This window comes from Cottoperca gobio, unplaced genomic scaffold, assembly GCF_900634415.1.
Source record: "Cottoperca gobio unplaced genomic scaffold, fCotGob3.1 fCotGob3_74arrow_ctg1, whole genome shotgun sequence".
NCBI classification, from domain to species: domain Eukaryota; kingdom Metazoa; phylum Chordata; class Actinopteri; order Perciformes; family Bovichtidae; genus Cottoperca; species Cottoperca gobio.
Genome location: NW_021167065.1, coordinates 12,629 through 34,044, shown reverse-complemented (window position 1 = coordinate 34,044; position 21,416 = coordinate 12,629). Strand labels below are relative to the sequence as shown.

Below are 21,416 nucleotides of genomic sequence, written 5' to 3'. Positions count from 1 at the left end.
GTGTCCATTAAAGACTTCTGACGTCTCAGAGCGCATAAAGACTTCTGACTCTCAAGAGCGTCATTAAGACTTCTGACGTCTCAGAGCGTCATTAAAGACTTCTGATGTCTCAGAGTCTCAATAAAGACTCTGACGTCTCAGAGCGTCAATAGACTTCTGATGTCTCAGAGCGTCATTAAAGACTTCTGATTCTCAGAGCTCAATAAGACTTCTGATTTCTCAGAGTCTCATAAAGACTTCTGACGTCTCAAGCGTCATTAAGACTTCTGACGTCTCAGAGCGTCATTAAGACCTGATGTCTCAGAGCGTCATATAAGACTTCTTATTTCTCAAGCGTCAATAAGACTTCTGACGTCTCAGAGCGTCATTAAAGACTTCTGACGTCTCAGAGCGTCATAAAGACTTCTGACGTCTCAGAGTCTCAATAAAGACTCCTGATGTCTCAGAGTCTCAATAAGACCTTCTGACGTCTCATAGTCTCAATAAAGACTTCTGAGTCTCAGAGTCTCAATAAAGACTTCTGACGTCTCAGAGTCTCAATAAGAACTTCTTGAACGTCTCAGAGTGTCATTAAAGACTTCTGACGTCTCAGAGCGTCATTAAAGACTTTTGATGTCTCAGAGCGTCAATAAAGACTTCTGACGTCTCAGAGCGTCATTAAAGACTTCTGATGTCTCAGAGGTCTCAATAAAGACTTCTGATGTATCAGCGTCTCAATAAAGACTTCTGACGTCTCAGAGCGTCATTAAAGACTTCTTGACGTCTCAGAGCGTCATTAAAGACTTCTGATGTCTCAGAGTCCTAATAAAGACTTCTGATGTCTCAGAGTCTCAATAAAGACTTCTGATGTCTCAGAGTCTCAATAAAGACTTCTGACGTCTCAGAGCGTCATTAAAGACTTCTGACGTCTCAGAGCGTCATTGAAGACTTCTGATGTCTCAGAGCGTCAATAAAGACTTCTGACGTCTCAGAGCGTCATTAAAGACTTCTGATGTCTCAGAGCGTCAATAAAGACTTCTGACGTCTCAGAGTCTCAATAAAGACTCCTGATGTCTCAGAGCGTCATTTAAAGACTTCTGATGTCTCAGAGTCTCAATAAAGACTTCTGACGTCTCAGAGCGTCAATAAAGACTTCTGACGTCTCAGAGCGTCATTAAAGACTTCTGATGTCGTCAGAGTCTCAATAAAGACTTCTGATGTCTCAGAGTCTCAATAAAGACTTCTGACGTCTCAGAGCGTCATTAAAGACTTCTGACGTCTCAGAGCGTCATTGAAGACTTCTGATGTCTCAGAGCGTCATTGAAGACTTCTGATGTCTCAGAGCGTCAATAAAGACTTCTGACGTCTCAGAGCGTCATTAAAGACTTCTGACGTCTCAGAGCGTCAATAAAGACTCCTGATGTCTCAGAGTCTCAATAAAGACTTTCTGACGTCTCAGAGCGTCAATAAAGACTTCTGACGTCTCAGAGCGTCAATTAAAGACTTCTGACGTCTCAGAGTCTCAATAAAGACTTCTGACGTCTCAGAGTCTCAATAAAGACTTCTGACGTCTCAGAGCGTCAATAAAGACTTCTGACGTCTCAGAGCGTCAATAAAGACTTCTGACGTCTCAGAGTCTCAATAAAGACTTCTGACGTCTCAGAGTCTCAATAAAGACTTCTGACGTCTCAGATTGTCATTAAAGACTTCTGACGTCTCAGAGCGTCATTAAAGACTTTTGATGTCTCAGAGCGTCAATAAAGACTCCTGATGTCTCAGAGTCTCAATAAAGACTTCTGACGTCTCAGAGCGTCAATAAAGACTTCTGACGTCTCAGAGCGTCATTAAAGACTTCTGACGTCTCAGAGCGTCAATAAAGACTTCTGACGTCTCAGAGCGTCAATAAAGACTTCTGACGTCTCAGAGCGTCAATAAAGACTTCTGACGTCTCAGAGTGTCATTAAAGACTTCTGACGTCTCAGAGCGTCAATAAAGACTTCTGACGTCTCAGAGTGTCATTAAAGACTTCTGACGTCTCAGAGCGTCAATAAAGACTTCTGACGTCTCAGAGTGTCATTAAAGACTTCTGACGTCTCAGAGCGTCAATAAAGACTTCTGACGTCTCAGAGCGTCATTACAGACTTCTGACGTCTCAGAGCGTCATTAAAGACTTCTGATGTCTCAGAGTCTCAATAAAGACTTCTGACGTCTCAGAGCGTCAATAAAGACTTCTGATGTCTCAGAGCGTCATTAAAGACTTCTGATGTCTCAGAGTCTCAATAAAGACTTCTGATGTCTCAGAGTCTCAATAAAGACTTCTGACGTCTCAGAGCGTCATTAAAGACTTCTGACGTCTCAGAGCGTCATTAAAGACTTCTGATGTCTCAGAGCGTCATTGAAGACTTCTGATGTCTCAGAGCGTCAATAAAGACTTCTGACGTCTCAGAGCGTCATTAAAGACTTCTGACGTCTCAGAGCGTCAATAAAGACTTCTGACGTCTCAGAGTCTCAATAAAGACTCCTGATGTCTCAGAGTCTCAATAAAGACTTCTGACGTCTCAGAGTCTCAATAAAGACTTCTGACGTCTCAGAGTCTCAATAAAGACTTCTGACGTCTCAGAGTCTCAATAAAGACTTCTGACGTCTCAGAGTGTCATTAAAGACTTCTGACGTCTCAGAGCGTCATTAAAGACTTTTGATGTCTCAGAGCGTCAATAAAGACTTCTGACGTCTCAGAGCGTCATTAAAGACTTCTGATGTCTCAGAGTCTCAATAAAGACTTCTGATGTCTCAGAGTCTCAATAAAGACTTCTGACGTCTCAGAGCGTCATTAAAGACTTCTGACGTCTCAGAGCGTCATTAAAGACTTCTGATGTCTCAGAGTCTCAATAAAGACTTCTGATGTCTCAGAGTCTCAATAAAGACTTCTGATGTCTCAGAGTCTCAATAAAGACTTCTGACGTCTCAGAGCGTCATTAAAGACTTCTGACGTCTCAGAGCGTCATTGAAGACTTCTGATGTCTCAGAGCGTCAATAAAGACTTCTGACGTCTCAGAGCGTCATTAAAGACTTCTGATGTCTCAGAGCGTCAATAAAGACTTCTGACGTCTCAGAGTCTCAATAAAGACTCCTGATGTCTCAGAGTCTCAATAAAGACTTCTGACGTCTCAGAGCGTCAATAAAGACTTCTGACGTCTCAGAGCGTCATTAAAGACTTCTGACGTCTCAGAGTCTCAATAAAGACTTCTGACGTCTCAGAGTCTCAATAAAGACTTCTGACGTCTCAGAGCGTCAATAAAGACTTCTGACGTCTCAGAGCGTCAATAAAGACTTCTGACGTCTCAGAGTCTCAATAAAGACTTCTGACGTCTCAGAGTCTCAATAAAGACTTCTGACGTCTCAGAGTGTCATTAAAGACTTCTGACGTCTCAGAGCGTCATTAAAGACTTTTGATGTCTCAGAGCGTCAATAAAGACTCCTGATGTCTCAGAGTCTCAATAAAGACTTCTGACGTCTCAGAGCGTCATTAAAGACTTCTGACGTCTCAGAGCGTCAATAAAGACTTCTGACGTCTCAGAGCGTCAATAAAGACTTCTGACGTCTCAGAGCGTCAATAAAGACTTCTGACGTCTCAGAGTGTCATTAAAGACTTCTGACGTCTCAGAGCGTCAATAAAGACTTCTGACGTCTCAGAGCGTCATTACAGACTTCTGACGTCTCAGAGCGTCATTAAAGACTTCTGATGTCTCAGAGTCTCAATAAAGACTTCTGACGTCTCAGAGTGTGACGTTCAGTATTTACATCTTTCTGTCATCAACAAGGAACTTTTATTTTGTGTTGATTTTGGCCCCTGTGGACAAAACGGGAAGTGTTGTTTCCATGAGCAGCGCCCCCTAATGGCCAGATTCATACTTTGTGTATATATATATATATGTATATTATATATATATATATATATATATATATATATATATATATATTGTGCGTTGAAGAATAACTTCTCTACATGCAGGTCACATCGAGGCGTCTGACAGTTTTAATAACCAGTTATAAACTTTAATGATGAATGTGTCTGATCTGCAGGTACGTCCACGCTCTGTATTTGGGCGTGCAGAGCCGCTGGCACAGAGACCCCGAGCGCCGTCACTACTACTGGCGCATGATGTTTGAGAGCGCTGACATCAGCATGCTGCGTCTGCTGGAGTCCTTCCTGAAGAGCGCCCCCCAGCTGGTGCTGCAGCTCAGCATCATGATCCAGGCCAGACAGGTGCTGCCGCTGCAGGGTGAGTGTCCCAGCATCTCCAGGGACAGGTTCCCTTCACGCCCCTTCATACATCAACACAACACACAGAGCGAGAGCAGGGAAGTGGACATTCATCCTCAGCACATGTAATAACACAAAGGTTGCATTAAAGGAGAATGTGTCTCAGTGTTTCTCAGAGCGCAGGATGACGTCTTCAAATGTCTCCAAGTTCTTCAGCTTACTGTCGCAAGAACACAGAACATATGCAATATTGATATCATAAAATAATGAATAATACACATGATAATATTGTCATGTGTCACTCTGTGTCTCTAACCTACAATAAAGAACAGCATTATATATATATATAATATATGATATATGATATCCTGCTGATGACGCAGCAGTGGATCTGATGTTGTGACGTGTTTGCTGGACTTATTCAGCCGAAGCATCAACGTGATTCAACGTTTGTTATCATAATAATAAAACTTTAATATTTGTTTATCCACGAGGTCATCAGTCCCTGCAGCGAGCATGCTGCGCCGCGTCTCCTCTCTCACTTCTCTCTCGTTGTGTCTCTGCAGGACTTTCCGCCTCGGCCTCGCTGGTGTCGCTCGCCTGGATGGTCGCCTCCTATCAGAAGGTCCTCAGGGACTCCCGGGACGATAAGCTCCCCATGAGCTACAAGGCCGTCATCGTTCAGATCCTGTGGCACCTCTTCACCATCGGCGCCCGCACCCTGGCCTTCGCCCTGTTCGCCTCCGTGTTCCAGCTCTACTTCGGCATCTTCATCGTAGCCCACTGGTGCATCATGACGTTCTGGATCATCCAGGGAGAAACGGACTTCTGCATGTCCAAATGGGAGGAGATCATCTACAACATGATGGTGGGCATCGTGTACGTGTTCTGCTGGTTCAGCGTGAGGGAGGGCCGCACTCGCTGCAGGATGCTCATCTACAGCCTGACGGTGCTGGTGGAGAACGTGGCGCTCACCGCGGCCTGGTATTTGTACCGCGGGCCCCGAACCTCAGACTTCTACGCCGTGGTCATGGTGTGCGTAGTGGCCAGCAGCTACGCTCTGGGCACCTTCTTCATGTGTGTGTATTACTGCCTGCTGCACCCTGACGGCCCCGTGTCCGGGTGGGGGCACGTCGTGGAGAAGGAGGGTACCGGTGGAGACGCTGGCCTCCCCGGCGGCCAGCCTCCCCCCTGACGTCGTGAGCAGCCCCCCCAGGACCCTGCAGAGAACTAAAGGGTCCGACAGGGATCAGGGCTCCGGGGTGGACGGAGACGTGTTTCAGGTGCGACCTCTGCGGGGGGCTCAGGCTCCGGTGCCCAGCCTCAGCCCCCGGACAGAGGGGCCTGTCATCCGAATAGATCTGCCACCTCTGAGACGTCAGAAGTCTTTATTGACGCTCTGAGACGTCAGAAGTCTTTAATGACACTCTGAGACGTCAGAAGTCTTTATTGACGCTCTGAGACGTCAGAAGTCTTTAATGACACTCTGAGACGTCAGAAGTCTTTATTGACGCTCTGAGACGTCAGAAGTCTTTATTGACGCTCTGAGACGTCAGAAGTCTTTATTGACGCTCTGAGACGTCAGAAGTCTTTATGACGCTCTGAGACGTCAGAAGTCTTTATTGACGCTCTGAGACGTCAGAAGTCTTTATTGAGACTCTGAGACATCAGAGTCTTTATTGACGCTCTGAGACGTCAAAGTCTTTATGACGCTCTGAACGTCAGAAGTCTTTAATGACAATCTGAGACGTCAGAAGTCTTTATTGAGACTCTGAGACGTCAGAAGTCTTTATTGAGACTCTGAGACGTCAGAGTCTTTATTGACGCTCTGAGACGTCAGAAGTCTTTATGACGCTCTGAGACGTCAGAAGTCTTTATTGAGACTCTGAGACGTCAGAAGTCTTTATTGAGACTCTGAGACGTCAGAAGTCTTTAATGACGCTCTGAGACGTCAGAAGTCTTTATTGACGCTCTGAGACGTCAGAAGTCTTTATTGAGACTCTGAGACGTCAGAAGTCTTTATTGAGCTCTGAGACGTCAGAAGTCTTTAATGACGCTCTGAGACGTCAGAAGTCTTTATTGACGCTTGAGACATCAGAAGTCTTCATGACGCTCTGAGACATCAGAAGTCTTCAATGACGCTCTGAGACGTCAGAAGTCTTTAATGACGCTCTGAGACGTCAGAAGTCTTTATTGAGACTCTGAGACATCAGAAGTCTTTATTGAGACTCTGAGACATCAGAAGTCTTTAATGACGCTCTGAGACGTCAGAAGTCTTATTGACGCTCTGAGACGTCAGAAGTCTTTATTGAGACTCTGAGACATCAGAAGTCTTTAATGACGCTCTGAGACATCAGGAGTCTTTATTGACGCTCTGAGACGTCAGAAGTCTTTATTGAGACTCTGGGACGTCAGAAGTCTTTATTGACGCTCTGAGACGTCAGAAGTCTTTATTGAGACTCTGAGACGTCAGAGGTCTTTATTGACGCTCTGAGACGTCAGAAGTCTTTATTGAGACTCTGGGACGTCAGAAATCTTTATTGACGCTCTGAGACGTCAGAAGTCTTTATTGAGACTCCGGGACGTCAGAAATCTTTATTGACGCTCTGAGACGTCAGAAGTCTTTATTGACGCTCCGAGACGTCAGAAGTCTTTATTGAGGCTCTGAGACGTCAGAAGTCTTTATTGACACTCTGAGACATCAGAAGTCTTTATTGAGACTCTGAGACATCAGAAGTCTTTAATGACGCTCTGAGACATCAGGAGTCTTTAATGACGCTCTGAGACATCAGAAGTCTTTATTGACGCTCTGAGACGTCAGAAGTCTTTATTGACGCTCTGAGACATCAGAAGTCTTTATTGAGACTCTGAGACATCAGAAGTCTTTATTGAGGCTCTGAGACGCCAGAAGTCTTTATTGAGGCTCTGAGACATCAGAAGTCTTTATTGACGCTCTGGGACGTCAGAAGTCTTTATTGACGCTCTGAGACGTCAGAAGTCTTTATTGACGCTCTGAGACATCAGAAGTCTTTATTGAGTCTCTGAGACGCCAGAAGTCTTTATTGAGGCTCTGAGACGTCAGAAGTCTTTATTGACGCTCTGGGACGTCAGAAGTCTTTATTGACGCTCTGGGACGTCAGAAGTCTTTTTGACGCTCTGGGACGTCAGAAGTCTTTATTGACGCTCTGAGACGTCAGAAGTCTTTATTGACGCTCTGGGACGTCTGAAGTCTTTATGACGCTCTGAGACGTCAGAAGTCGTTATTGAGGCTCTGAGACATCAGAAGTCTTTAATGACGCTCTGAGAAATCAGAAGTCTTTAATGACGCTCTGAGACATCGGAAGTCTTTAATGACGCTCTGAGACATCGGAAGTCTTTATTGACGCTCTGAGACATCAGAAGTCTTTATTGAGGCTCTGAGGACGTCAGAAGTCTTTATTGGCGCTCTGAGACGTCAGAAGTCTTTATTGAGGCTCTGAGACATCAGAAGTCTTTATTGAGGCTCTGAGACATCAGAAGTCTTTATTGAGGCTCTGAGACGTCAGAAGTCTTTATTGACGCTCTGAGACGTCAGAAGTCTTTATTGAGACTCTGAGACGTCAGAAGTCTTTATTGAGGCTCTGAGACGTCAGAAGTCTTTATTGACGCTCTGAGACGTCAGAAGTCTTTATTGAGACTCTGAGACGTCGGAATTCTTTATTGAGACTCTGAGACGTCGGAAGTCTTTATTGAGACTCTGGCACATCAGAAGTCGTTATTGAGGCTCTGAGACATCAGAAGTCTTTAATGACGCTCTGAGAAATCAGAAGTCTTTAATGACGCTCTGAGACATCGGAAGTCTTTAATGACGCTCTGAGACATCGGAAGTTTTTAATGACGCTCTGAGACATCGGAAGTCTTTATTGACGCTCTGAGGCGTCAGAAGTCTTTATTGACGCTCTGAGACGTCAGAAGTCTTTATTGACGCTCTGGGACGTCTGAAGTCTTTATTGACGCTCTGAGACGTCAGAAGTCTTTATTGACGCTCTGAGACGTCAGAAGTCTTTATTGAGGCTCTGAGACGTCAGAAGTCTTTATTGAGGCTCTGAGACGTCAGAAGTCTTTATTGAGGCTCTGAGACGTCAGAAGTCTTTATTGACGCTCTGAGACGTCAGAAGTCTTTATTGAGACTCTGAGACGTCAGAAGTCTTTATTGAGGCTCTGAGACGTCAGAAGTCTTTATTGACGCTCTGAGACGTCAGAAGTCTTTATTGAGACTCTGAGACGTCGGAAGTCTTTATTGAGACTCTGAGACGTCGGAAGTCTTTATTGAGACTCTGAGACGTCGGAAGTCTTTATTGAGACTCTGGCACATCAGAAGTCTTTATTGACGCTCCGAGACGTCGGAAGTCTTTAATGACGCTCTGAGACATCAGAAGTCTTTATTGAGACTCTGAGACTCTTTATTGATGCTCTGAGACGTCAGAAGTCTTTATTGATGCTCTGAGACGTCAGAAGTCTTTATTGAGTCTCTGAGACATCAGAAGTCTTTAATGACGCTCTGAGACATCAGAAGTCTTTATTGATGCTCTGAGACGTCAGAAGTCTTTATTGACGCTCTGAGACGTCAGAAGTCTTTATTGACGCTCTGAGACATCAGAAGTCTTTATTGAGTCTCTGAGACGCCAGAAGTCTTTATTGAGGCTCTGAGACGTCAGAAGTCTTTATTGACGCTCTGGGACGTCAGAAGTCTTTATTGACGCTCTGGGACGTCAGAAGTCTTTTTTGACGCTCTGGGACGTCAGAAGTCTTTATTGACGCTCTGAGACGTCAGAAGTCTTTATTGACGCTCTGGGACGTCTGAAGTCTTTATTGACGCTCTGAGACGTCAGAAGTCGTTATTGAGGCTCTGAGACATCAGAAGTCTTTAATGACGCTCTGAGAAATCAGAAGTCTTTAATGACGCTCTGAGACATCGGAAGTCTTTAATGACGCTCTGAGACATCGGAAGTCTTTATTGACGCTCTGAGACATCAGAAGTCTTTATTGAGGCTCTGAGACGTCAGAAGTCTTTATTGGCGCTCTGAGACGTCAGAAGTCTTTATTGAGGCTCTGAGACATCAGAAGTCTTTATTGAGGCTCTGAGACATCAGAAGTCTTTATTGAGGCTCTGAGACGTCAGAAGTCTTTATTGACGCTCTGAGACGTCAGAAGTCTTTATTGAGACTCTGAGACGTCAGAAGTCTTTATTGAGGCTCTGAGACGTCAGAAGTCTTTATTGACGCTCTGAGACGTCAGAAGTCTTTATTGAGACTCTGAGACGTCGGAATTCTTTATTGAGACTCTGAGACGTCGGAAGTCTTTATTGAGACTCTGGCACATCAGAAGTCGTTATTGAGGCTCTGAGACATCAGAAGTCTTTAATGACGCTCTGAGAAATCAGAAGTCTTTAATGACGCTCTGAGACATCGGAAGTCTTTAATGACGCTCTGAGACATCGGAAGTTTTTAATGACGCTCTGAGACATCGGAAGTCTTTATTGACGCTCTGAGGCGTCAGAAGTCTTTATTGACGCTCTGAGACGTCAGAAGTCTTTATTGACGCTCTGGGACGTCTGAAGTCTTTATTGACGCTCTGAGACGTCAGAAGTCTTTATTGACGCTCTGAGACGTCAGAAGTCTTTATTGAGGCTCTGAGACGTCAGAAGTCTTTATTGAGGCTCTGAGACGTCAGAAGTCTTTATTGAGGCTCTGAGACGTCAGAAGTCTTTATTGACGCTCTGAGACGTCAGAAGTCTTTATTGAGACTCTGAGACGTCAGAAGTCTTTATTGAGGCTCTGAGACGTCAGAAGTCTTTATTGACGCTCTGAGACGTCAGAAGTCTTTATTGAGACTCTGAGACGTCGGAAGTCTTTATTGAGACTCTGAGACGTCGGAAGTCTTTATTGAGACTCTGAGACGTCGGAAGTCTTTATTGAGACTCTGGCACATCAGAAGTCTTTATTGACGCTCCGAGACGTCGGAAGTCTTTAATGACGCTCTGAGACATCAGAAGTCTTTATTGAGACTCTGAGACTCTTTATTGACGCTCTGAGACGTCAGAAGTCTTTATTGACGCTCTGAGACGTCAGAAGTCTTTATTGAGTCTCTGAGACATCAGAAGTCTTTAATGACGCTCTGAGACATCAGAAGTCTTTATTGATGCTCTGAGACGTCAGAAGTCTTTATTGACGCTCTGAGACGTCAGAAGTCTTTATTGACGCTCTGAGACGTCAGAAGTCTTTATTGAGACTCTGAGACGTCAGAAGTCTTTATTGAGACTCTGAGACGTCGGAAGTCTTTATTGAGACTCTGGCACATCAGAAGTCTTTATTGACGCTCCGAGACGTCGGAAGTCTTTAATGACGCTCTGAGACGTCAGAAGTCTTTATTGAGACTCTGAGACATCAGAAGTCTTTATTGAGACTCTGAGACATCAGAAGTCTTTATTGAGACTCTGAGACATCAGAAGTCTTTAATGACGCTCTGAGACGTCAGAAGTCTTTAATGACGCTCTGAGACGTCAGAAGTCTTTATTGAGACTCTGAGACATCAGAAGTCTTTATTGAGACTCTGAGACATCAGAAGTCTTTAATGACGCTCTGAGACGTCAGAAGTCTTTATTGACGCTCTGAGACATCAAAAGTCTTTAATGACGCTCTGAGACGTCAGAAGTCTTTAATGACACTCTGAGACGTCAGAAGTCTTTATTGAGACTCTGAGACGTCAGAAGTCTTTATTGAGACTCTGAGACGTCAGAAGTCTTTATTGACGCTCTGAGACGTCAGAAGTCTTTATTGACGCTCTGAGACGTCAGAAGTCTTTATTGAGACTCTGAGACGTCAGAAGTCTTTATTGAGACTCTGAGACGTCAGAAGTCTTTAATGACGCTCTGAGACGTCAGAAGTCTTTATTGAGACTCTGAGACGTCAGAAGTCTTTAATGACGCTCTGAGACGTCAGAAGTCTTTATTGACGCTCTGAGACGTCAGAAGTCTTTATTGAGACTCTGAGACATCAGGAGTCTTTATTGAGACTCTGAGACGTCAGAAGTCTTTATTGACGCTCTGAGACATCAGAAGTCTTTAATGACGCTCTGAGACGTCAGAAGTCTTTATTGACGCTCTGAGACATCAGAAGTCTTCAATGACGCTCTGAGACATCAGAAGTCTTCAATGACGCTCTGAGACGTCAGAAGTCTTTAATGACGCTCTGAGACGTCAGAAGTCTTTATTGAGACTCTGAGACATCAGAAGTCTTTATTGAGACTCTGAGACATCAGAAGTCTTTAATGACGCTCTGAGACGTCAGAAGTCTTTATTGACGCTCTGAGACGTCAGAAGTCTTTATTGAGACTCTGAGACATCAGAAGTCTTTAATGACGCTCTGAGACGTCAGAAGTCTGTAATGACGCTCTGAGACGTCAGAAGTCTTTATTGACGCTCTGAGACGTCAGAAGTCTTTAATGACACTCTGAGACGTCAGAAGTCTTTATTGACGCTCTGAGACGTCAGAAGTCTTTAATGACACTCTGAGACGTCAGAAGTCTTTATTGACGCTCTGAGACGTCAGAAGTCTTTATTGACGCTCTGAGACGTCAGAAGTCTTTATTGACGCTCTGAGACGTCAGAAGTCTTTAATGACGCTCTGAGACGTCAGAAGTCTTTATTGACGCTCTGAGACGTCAGAAGTCTTTAATGACGCTCTGAGACGTCAGAAGTCTTTAATGACGCTCTGAGACGTCAGAAGTCTTTAATGACGCTCTGAGACGTCAGAAGTCTTTATTGAGACTCTGAGACGTCAGAAGTCTTTAATGACGCTCTGAGACGTCAAAAGTCTTTATTGACGCTCTGAGACGTCAGAAGTCTTTATTGAGACTCTGAGACATCAGGAGTCTTTATTGAGACTCTGAGACGTCAGAAGTCTTTATTGACGCTCTGAGACGTCAGAAGTCTTTAATGACGCTCTGAGACGTCAGAAGTCTTTATTGACGCTCTGAGACATCAGAAGTCTTCAATGACGCTCTGAGACATCAGAAGTCTTCAATGACGCTCTGAGACGTCAGAAGTCTTTAATGACGCTCTGAGACGTCAGAAGTCTTTATTGAGACTCTGAGACATCAGAAGTCTTTATTGAGACTCTGAGACATCAGAAGTCTTTAATGACGCTCTGAGACGTCAGAAGTCTTTATTGACGCTCTGAGACGTCAGAAGTCTTTATTGAGACTCTGAGACATCAGAAGTCTTTAATGACGCTCTGAGACGTCAGAAGTCTGTAATGACGCTCTGAGACGTCAGAAGTCTTTATTGACGCTCTGAGACGTCAGAAGTCTTTAATGACACTCTGAGACGTCAGAAGTCTTTATTGACGCTCTGAGACGTCAGAAGTCTTTAATGACACTCTGAGACGTCAGAAGTCTTTATTGACGCTCTGAGACGTCAGAAGTCTTTATTGACGCTCTGAGACGTCAGAAGTCTTTATTGACGCTCTGAGACGTCAGAAGTCTTTAATGACGCTCTGAGACGTCAGAAGTCTTTATTGACGCTCTGAGACGTCAGAAGTCTTTATTGAGACTCTGAGACATCAGGAGTCTTTATTGACGCTCTGAGACATCAAAAGTCTTTAATGACGCTCTGAGACGTCAGAAGTCTTTAATGACACTCTGAGACGTCAGAAGTCTTTATTGAGACTCTGAGACGTCAGAAGTCTTTATTGAGACTCTGAGACGTCAGAAGTCTTTATTGACGCTCTGAGACGTCAGAAGTCTTTATTGACGCTCTGAGACGTCAGAAGTCTTTATTGAGACTCTGAGACGTCAGAAGTCTTTATTGAGACACTGAGACGTCAGAAGTCTTTAATGACGCTCTGAGACGTCAGAAGTCTTTATTGACGCTCTGAGACGTCAGAAGTCTTTATTGAGACTCTGAGACATCAGGAGTCTTTATTGACGCTCTGAGACGTCAGAAGTCTTTAATGACGCTCTGAGACGTCAGAAGTCTTTATTGACGCTCTGAGACATCAGAAGTCTTCAATGACGCTCTGAGACATCAGAAGTCTTCAATGACGCTCTGAGACGTCAGAAGTCTTTAATGACGCTCTGAGACGTCAGAAGTCTTTATTGAGACTCTGAGACATCAGAAGTCTTTATTGAGACTCTGAGACATCAGAAGTCTTTAATGACGCTCTGAGACGTCAGAAGTCTTTATTGACGCTCTGAGACGTCAGAAGTCTTTATTGAGACTCTGAGACATCAGAAGTCTTTAATGACGCTCTGAGACATCAGGAGTCTTTATTGACGCTCTGAGACGTCAGAAGTCTTTATTGAGACTCTGGGACGTCAGAAGTCTTTATTGACGCTCTGAGACGTCAGAAGTCTTTATTGAGACTCTGAGACGTCAGAGGTCTTTATTGACGCTCTGAGACGTCAGAAGTCTTTATTGAGACTCTGGGACGTCAGAAATCTTTATTGACGCTCTGAGACGTCAGAAGTCTTTATTGAGACTCCGGGACGTCAGAAATCTTTATTGACGCTCTGAGACGTCAGAAGTCTTTATTGACGCTCCGAGACGTCAGAAGTCTTTATTGAGGCTCTGAGACGTCAGAAGTCTTTATTGACACTCTGAGACATCAGAAGTCTTTATTGAGACTCTGAGACGTCAGAAGTCTTTATTGAGACTCTGAGACATCAGAAGTCTTTATTGAGACTCTGAGACATCAGAAGTCTTTAATGACGCTCTGAGACGTCAGAAGTCTTTATTGACGCTCTGAGACGTCAGAAGTCTTTATTGAGACTCTGAGACATCAGAAGTCTTTAATGACGCTCTGAGACATCAGGAGTCTTTAATGACGCTCTGAGACATCAGAAGTCTTTATTGACGCTCTGAGACGTCAGAAGTCTTTATTGACGCTCTGAGACATCAGAAGTCTTTATTGAGACTCTGAGACATCAGAAGTCTTTATTGAGGCTCTGAGACGCCAGAAGTCTTTATTGAGGCTCTGAGACATCAGAAGTCTTTATTGACGCTCTGGGACGTCAGAAGTCTTTATTGACGCTCTGGGACGTCAGAAGTCTTTATTGACGCTCTGAGACGTCAGAAGTCTTTATTGACGCTCCGAGACATCAGAAGTCTTTATTGAGACTCTGAGACGTCAGAAGTCTTTATTGACGCTCTGAGACGTCAGAAGTCTTTATTGACGCTCTGAGACATCAGAAGTCTTATTGAGACTCTGAGACGCCAGAAGTCTTTATTGAGGCTCTGAGACGTCAGAAGTCTTTATTGACGCTCTGGGACGTCAGAAGTCTTTATTGACGCTCTGGGACGTCAGAAGTCTTTTTTGACGCTCTGGGACGTCAGAAGTCTTTATTGACGCTCTGAGACGTCAGAAGTCTTTATTGACGCTCTGGGACGTCTGAAGTCTTTATTGACGCTCTGAGACGTCAGAAGTCGTTATTGAGGCTCTGAGACATCAGAAGTCTTTAATGACGCTCTGAGAAATCGGAAGTCTTTAATGACGCTCTGAGACATCGGAAGTCTTTAATGACGCTCTGAGACATCGGAAGTCTTTATTGACGCTCTGAGACATCAGAAGTCTTTATTGAGGCTCTGAGACGTCAGAAGTCTTTATTGGCGCTCTGAGACGTCAGAAGTCTTTATTGAGGCTCTGAGACATCAGAAGTCTTTATTGAGGCTCTGAGACGTCAGAAGTCTTTATTGGCGCTCTGAGACGTCAGAAGTCTTTATTGAGGCTCTGAGACATCAGAAGTCTTTATTGAGGCTCTGAGACGTCAGAAGTCTTTATTGACGCTCTGAGACGTCAGAAGTCTTTATTGAGACTCTGAGACGTCAGAAGTCTTTATTGAGGCTCTGAGACGTCAGAAGTCTTTATTGACGCTCTGAGACATCAGAAGTCTTTATTGAGACTCTGAGACGTCGGAATTCTTTATTGAGACTCTGAGACGTCGGAAGTCTTTATTGAGACTCTGGCACATCAGAAGTCGTTATTGAGGCTCTGAGACATCAGAAGTCTTTAATGACGCTCTGAGAAATCAGAAGTCTTTAATGACGCTCTGAGACATCGGAAGTCTTTAATGACGCTCTGAGACATCGGAAGTTTTTAATGACGCTCTGAGACATCGGAAGTCTTTATTGACGCTCTGAGGCGTCAGAAGTCTTTATTGACGCTCTGAGACGTCAGAAGTCTTTATTGACGCTCTGGGACGTCTGAAGTCTTTATTGACGCTCTGAGACGTCAGAAGTCTTTATTGACGCTCTGAGACGTCAGAAGTCTTTATTGAGGCTCTGAGACGTCAGAAGTCTTTATTGAGGCTCTGAGACGTCAGAAGTCTTTATTGAGGCTCTGAGACGTCAGAAGTCTTTATTGACGCTCTGAGACGTCAGAAGTCTTTATTGAGACTCTGAGACGTCAGAAGTCTTTATTGAGGCTCTGAGACGTCAGAAGTCTTTATTGACGCTCTGAGACGTCAGAAGTCTTTATTGAGACTCTGAGACGTCGGAAGTCTTTATTGAGACTCTGAGACGTCGGAAGTCTTTATTGAGACTCTGAGACGTCGGAAGTCTTTATTGAGACTCTGGCACATCAGAAGTCTTTATTGACGCTCCGAGACGTCGGAAGTCTTTAATGACGCTCTGAGACATCAGAAGTCTTTATTGAGACTCTGAGACTCTTTATTGACGCTCTGAGACGTCAGAAGTCTTTATTGACGCTCTGAGACGTCAGAAGTCTTTATTGAGTCTCTGAGACATCAGAAGTCTTTAATGACGCTCTGAGACATCAGAAGTCTTTATTGACGCTCTGAGACGTCAGAAGTCTTTATTGACGCTCTGAGACGTCAGAAGTCTTTATTGACGCACTGAGACGTCAGAAGTCTTTATTGAGACTCTGAGACGTCAGAAGTCTTTATTGAGACTCTGAGACGTCGGAAGTCTTTATTGAGACTCTGGCACATCAGAAGTCTTTATTGACGCTCCGAGACGTCGGAAGTCTTTAATGACGCTCTGAGACATCAGAAGTCTTTATTGACGCTCTGAGACATCAGAAGTCTTTATTGAGAATCTGAGACGCCAGAAGTCTTTATTGACGCTCTGAGACGTCAGAAGTCTTTATTGACGCTCTGGGACGTCTGAAGTCTTTATTGACGCTCTGAGATGTCAGAAGTCTTTATTGACGCTCTGAGACGTCAGAAGTCTTTATTGAGGCTCTGAGACGTCAGAAGTCTTTATTGAGGCTCTGAGACGTCAGAAGTCTTTATTGACGCTCTGAGACGTCAGAAGTCTTTATTGAGACTCTGAGACGTCAGAAGTCTTTATTGAGGCTCTGAGACGTCAGAAGTCTTTATTGACGCTCTGAGACGTCGGAAGTCTTTATTGAGACTCTGAGACGTCGGAATTCTTTATTGAGACTCTGAGACGTCGGAAGTCTTTATTGAGACTCTGGCACATCAGAAGTCTTTATTGACGCTCCGAGACGTCGGAAGTCTTTAATGACGCTCTGAGACATCAGAAGTCTTTATTGAGACTCTGAGTCATCAGAAGTCTTTATTGAGACTCTGAGACGCCAGAAGTCTTTATTGAGGCTCTGAGACGTCAGAAGTCTTTATTGACGCTCTGGGACGTCAGAAGTCTTTATTGACGCTCTGAGACATCAGAAGTCTTTATTGAGACTCTGAGACGTCAGAAGTCTTTATTGAGGCTCTGAGACGTCAGAAGTCTTTATTGAGGCTCTGAGACGTCAGAAGTCTTTATTGAGACTCTGAGACGTCGGAAGTCTTTATTGAGACTCTGAGACGTCGGAAGTCTTTATTGAGACTCTGAGACGCCAGAAGTCTTTATTGAGGCTCTGAGACGTCAGAAGTCTTTATTGACGCTCTGGGACGTCAGAAGTCTTTATTGACGCTCTGGGACGTCAGAAGTCTTTTTTGACGCTCTGGGACGTCAGAAGTCTTTATTGACGCTCTGAGACGTCAGAAGTCTTTATTGACGCTCTGGGACGTCTGAAGTCTTTATTGACGCTCTGAGACGTCAGAAGTCGTTATTGAGGCTCTGAGACATCAGAAGTCTTTAATGACGCTCTGAGAAATCGGAAGTCTTTAATGACGCTCTGAGACATCGGAAGTCTTTAATGACGCTCTGAGACATCGGAAGTCTTTAATGACGCTCTGAGACATCGGAAGTCTTTATTGACGCTCTGAGACGTCAGAAGTCTTTATTGAGGCTCTGAGACGTCAGAAGTCTTTATTGGCGCTCTGAGACGTCAGAAGTCTTTATTGAGGCTCTGAGACATCAGAAGTCTTTATTGAGGCTCTGAGACATCAGAAGTCTTTATTGAGGCTCTGAGACGTCAGAAGTCTTTATTGACGCTCTGAGACGTCAGAAGTCTTTATTGAGACTCTGAGACGTCAGAAGTCTTTATTGAGGCTCTGAGACGTCAGAAGTCTTTATTGACGCTCTGAGACGTCAGAAGTCTTTATTGAGACTCTGAGACGTCGGAATTCTTTATTGAGACTCTGAGACGTCGGAAGTCTTTATTGAGACTCTGGCACATCAGAAGTCGTTATTGAGGCTCTGAGACATCAGAAGTCTTTAATGACGCTCTGAGAAATCAGAAGTCTTTAATGACGCTCTGAGACATCGGAAGTCTTTAATGACGCTCTGAGACATCGGAAGTCTTTAATGACGCTCTGAGACATCGGAAGTCTTTATTGACGCTCTGAGGCGTCAGAAGTCTTTATTGACGCTCTGAGACGTCAGAAGTCTTTATTGACGCTCTGGGACGTCTGAAGTCTTTATTGACGCTCTGAGACGTCAGAAGTCTTTATTGACGCTCTGAGACGTCAGAAGTCTTTATTGAGGCTCTGAGACGTCAGAAGTCTTTATTGAGGCTCTGAGACGTCAGAAGTCTTTATTGAGGCTCTGAGACATCAGAAGTCTTTAATGACGCTCTGAGACATCAGAAGTCTTTATTGACGCTCTGAGACGTCAGAAGTCTTTATTGACGCTCTGGGACCTCTGAAGTCTTTATTGACGCTCTGAGACGTCAGAAGTCTTTATTGACGCTCTGAGACGTCAGAAGTCTTTATTGAGGCTCTGAGACGTCAGAAGTCTTTATTGAGGCTCTGAGACATCAGAAGTCTTTATTGAGGCTCTGAGACGTCAGAAGTCTTTATTGACGCTCTGAGACGTCAGAAGTCTTTATTGAGACTCTGAGACGTCAGAAGTCTTTATTGAGGCTCTGAGACATCAGAAGTCTTTATTGACGCTCTGAGACGTCAGAAGTCTTTATTGAGACTCTGAGACGTCAGAAGTCTTTATTGAGACTCTGAGACGTCGGAAGTCTTTATTGAGACTCTGGCACATCAGAAGTCTTTATTGACGCTCCGAGACGTCGGAAGTCTTTAATGACGCTCTGAGACATCAGAAGTCTTTATTGAGACTCTGAGACATCAGAAGTCTTTATTGAGACTCTGAGACGCCAGAAGTCTTTATTGACGCTCTGAGACGTCAGAAGTCTTTATTGACGCTCTGGGACCTCTGAAGTCTTTATTGACGCTCTGAGACGTCAGAAGTCTTTATTGACGCTCTGAGACGTCAGAAGTCTTTGAGGCTCTGAGACGTCAGAAGTCTTTATTGAGGCTCTGAGACATCAGAAGTCTTTATTGAGGCTCTGAGACGTCAGAAGTCTTTATTGACGCTCTGAGACGTCAGAAGTCTTTATTGAGACTCTGAGACGTCAGAAGTCTTTATTGAGGCTCTGAGACGTCAGAAGTCTTTATTGACGCTCTGAGACGTCAGAAGTCTTTATTGAGACTCTGAGACGTCGGAATTCTTTATTGAGGCTCTGAGACGTCGGAAGTCTTTATTGAGACTCTGGCACATCAGAAGTCTTTATTGACGCTCCGAGACGTCGGAAGTCTTTAATGACGCTCTGAGACATCAGAAGTCTTTATTGAGACTCTGAGACATCAGAAGTCGTTATTGAGGCTCTGAGACATCAGAAGTCTTTAATGACGCTCTGAGAAATCAGAAGTCTTTAATGACGCTCTGAGACATCGGAAGTCTTTAATGACGCTCTGGGACGTCAGAAGTCTTTATTGAGGCTCTGGGACGTCAGAAGTCTTTTTTGACGCTCTGGGACATCAGAAGTCTTTATTGACGCTCTGAGACGTCAGAAGTCTTTAATGACGCTCTGAGACATCAGAAGTCTTTAATGACGCTCTGAGACATCAGAAGTCTTTATTGACGCTCTGAGACATCAGAAGTCTTTATTGACGCTCTGAGACGTCAGAAGTCTTTATTGAGACTCTGAGACATCAGAAGTCTTTAATGACGCTCTGAGACATCAGAAGTCTTTATTGAGACTCTGAGACATCAGAAGTCTTTAATGACGCTCTGAGACATCAGAAGTCTTTATTGAGACTCTGAGACATCAGAAGTCTTTAATGACGCTCTGAGACGTCAGAAGTCTTTATTGACGCTCTGAGACGTCAGAAGTCTTTATTGACGCTCTGAGACGTCAGAAGTCTTTATTGACGCTCTGAGACGTCAGAAGTCTTTAATGACGCTCTGAGACGTCAGAAGTCTTTATTGACGCTCTGAGACGTCAGAAGTCTTTATTGAGACTCTGAGACATCAGAAGTCTTTAATGACGCTCTGAGACATCAGAAGTCTTTATTGAGACTCTGAGACATCAGAAGTCTTTAATGACGCTCTGAGACATCAGAAGTCTTTAATGACGCTCTGAGACGTCAGAAGTCTTTATTGGCGCTCTGAGACATCAGAAGTCTTTAATGACGCTCTGAGACATCAGAAGTCTTTAATGACGCTCTGAGACGTCAGAAGTCTTTAATGACGCTCTGAGACGTCAGAAGTCTTTAATGACGCTCTGAGACATCAGAAGTCTTTAATGACGCTCTGAGACATCAGAAGTCTTTAATGACGCTCTGAGACATCAGAAGTCTTTAATGACGCTCTGAGACGTCAGCAGTTATTGCTCCTCTGCTCAGCTCTGTGCAGAGACAGCCATATATGAGAAGATAAATGCTCTCCGTCTTCACATTGAAGGTTAAAGCTCGCTATAAACCTTGTTGTTGAACTCCTGAGCTCTGCTGACATGCAGCCCCCCCCTCTTGCTCTGTGATGACCTTGTATAACAAACACACATCCTTCTGTAGACACACAGCTTCACTAGCTTCCACTGTGCAAACATATTTCTGCACAAATGTGTTGTAACCCCAACCCAACCTATCTGAGAGTCAATAACTTAAATCATTAAACAGGCAGCTCAGTGTTTGAAACAGAAGAGGGGGGGGACTTTACTCTCAACCTTCTATTCACTGAAGATATAAATGTGTCAGCAATCGCCTCGGGGAGGAGGGTCGGAGTAACGGGATGACAACACGCCCAGTGAGCCACGAAGGAGTTTGTGTAACCTTCTTTCTGCTCCCCGCTGCACAGAGAGCCTGGGAGGTAACACACTGAGAAAATAGAGCATACACACACACACACACACACACACACACACACACACACACACACACACTCTGTAACACAACCCGTCTCTTCTGCGCCAACATTTAATTGTGGCAGCCGGCCCACGTTGACCGGGCTCACCTGACTGACAGGTATCAGTGATGGATCAGTTTACAGCTGAGGCTGGTAACCCTCTTAAAGGTGCACACGCGCTGATCTGAGAGCAGCGGCAGCTTTAATGGCATTACCGGTAATTCTGTGCCGCCACGATGTTTTAATGTGCTCCTGGACACACTCACTCACACACACACACACACACACACACACACACACACACACACACACACACACACACACACACACACACACACTCACTCACTCACTCACACACACACACACACACACACACACACACACACACACACACACACACACACACACACACATTGTGGTCTAAAGAGGAAATAAGGAATCAATATATATTACCCGGAGAGGCAGGAAGAGGGAGACCACAGAGACAGCTCTTCCACTTTTAATTTAGATATCTGGAACATATTTTTATTGTATTATATTCAGAGTTATTTATAATATTTTTAGTATATTTAAGTATTTTTTCTTTCAATATTTGCTTTTATTGTTACATTTTAATTCATGTAATTAATGCTCCAA

General features: G+C 44.3%; 1 protein-coding gene across 1 annotated transcript; it reads left to right on the top strand.

Annotated features, from left to right (window-relative positions):
* Positions 1–4,032: 4,032 nt before the first annotated feature.
* LOC115006262 (XK-related protein 7-like) lies at positions 4,033–20,764 on the top strand. The gene is given in 4 exon segments (XM_029428390.1): positions 4,033–4,262; positions 4,810–5,390; positions 5,392–5,620; positions 20,733–20,764. Coding segments are annotated over 4 exon segments (1,059 nt in total). The 5' UTR covers positions 4,033–4,045.
* Positions 20,765–21,416: the final 652 nt, after the last annotated feature.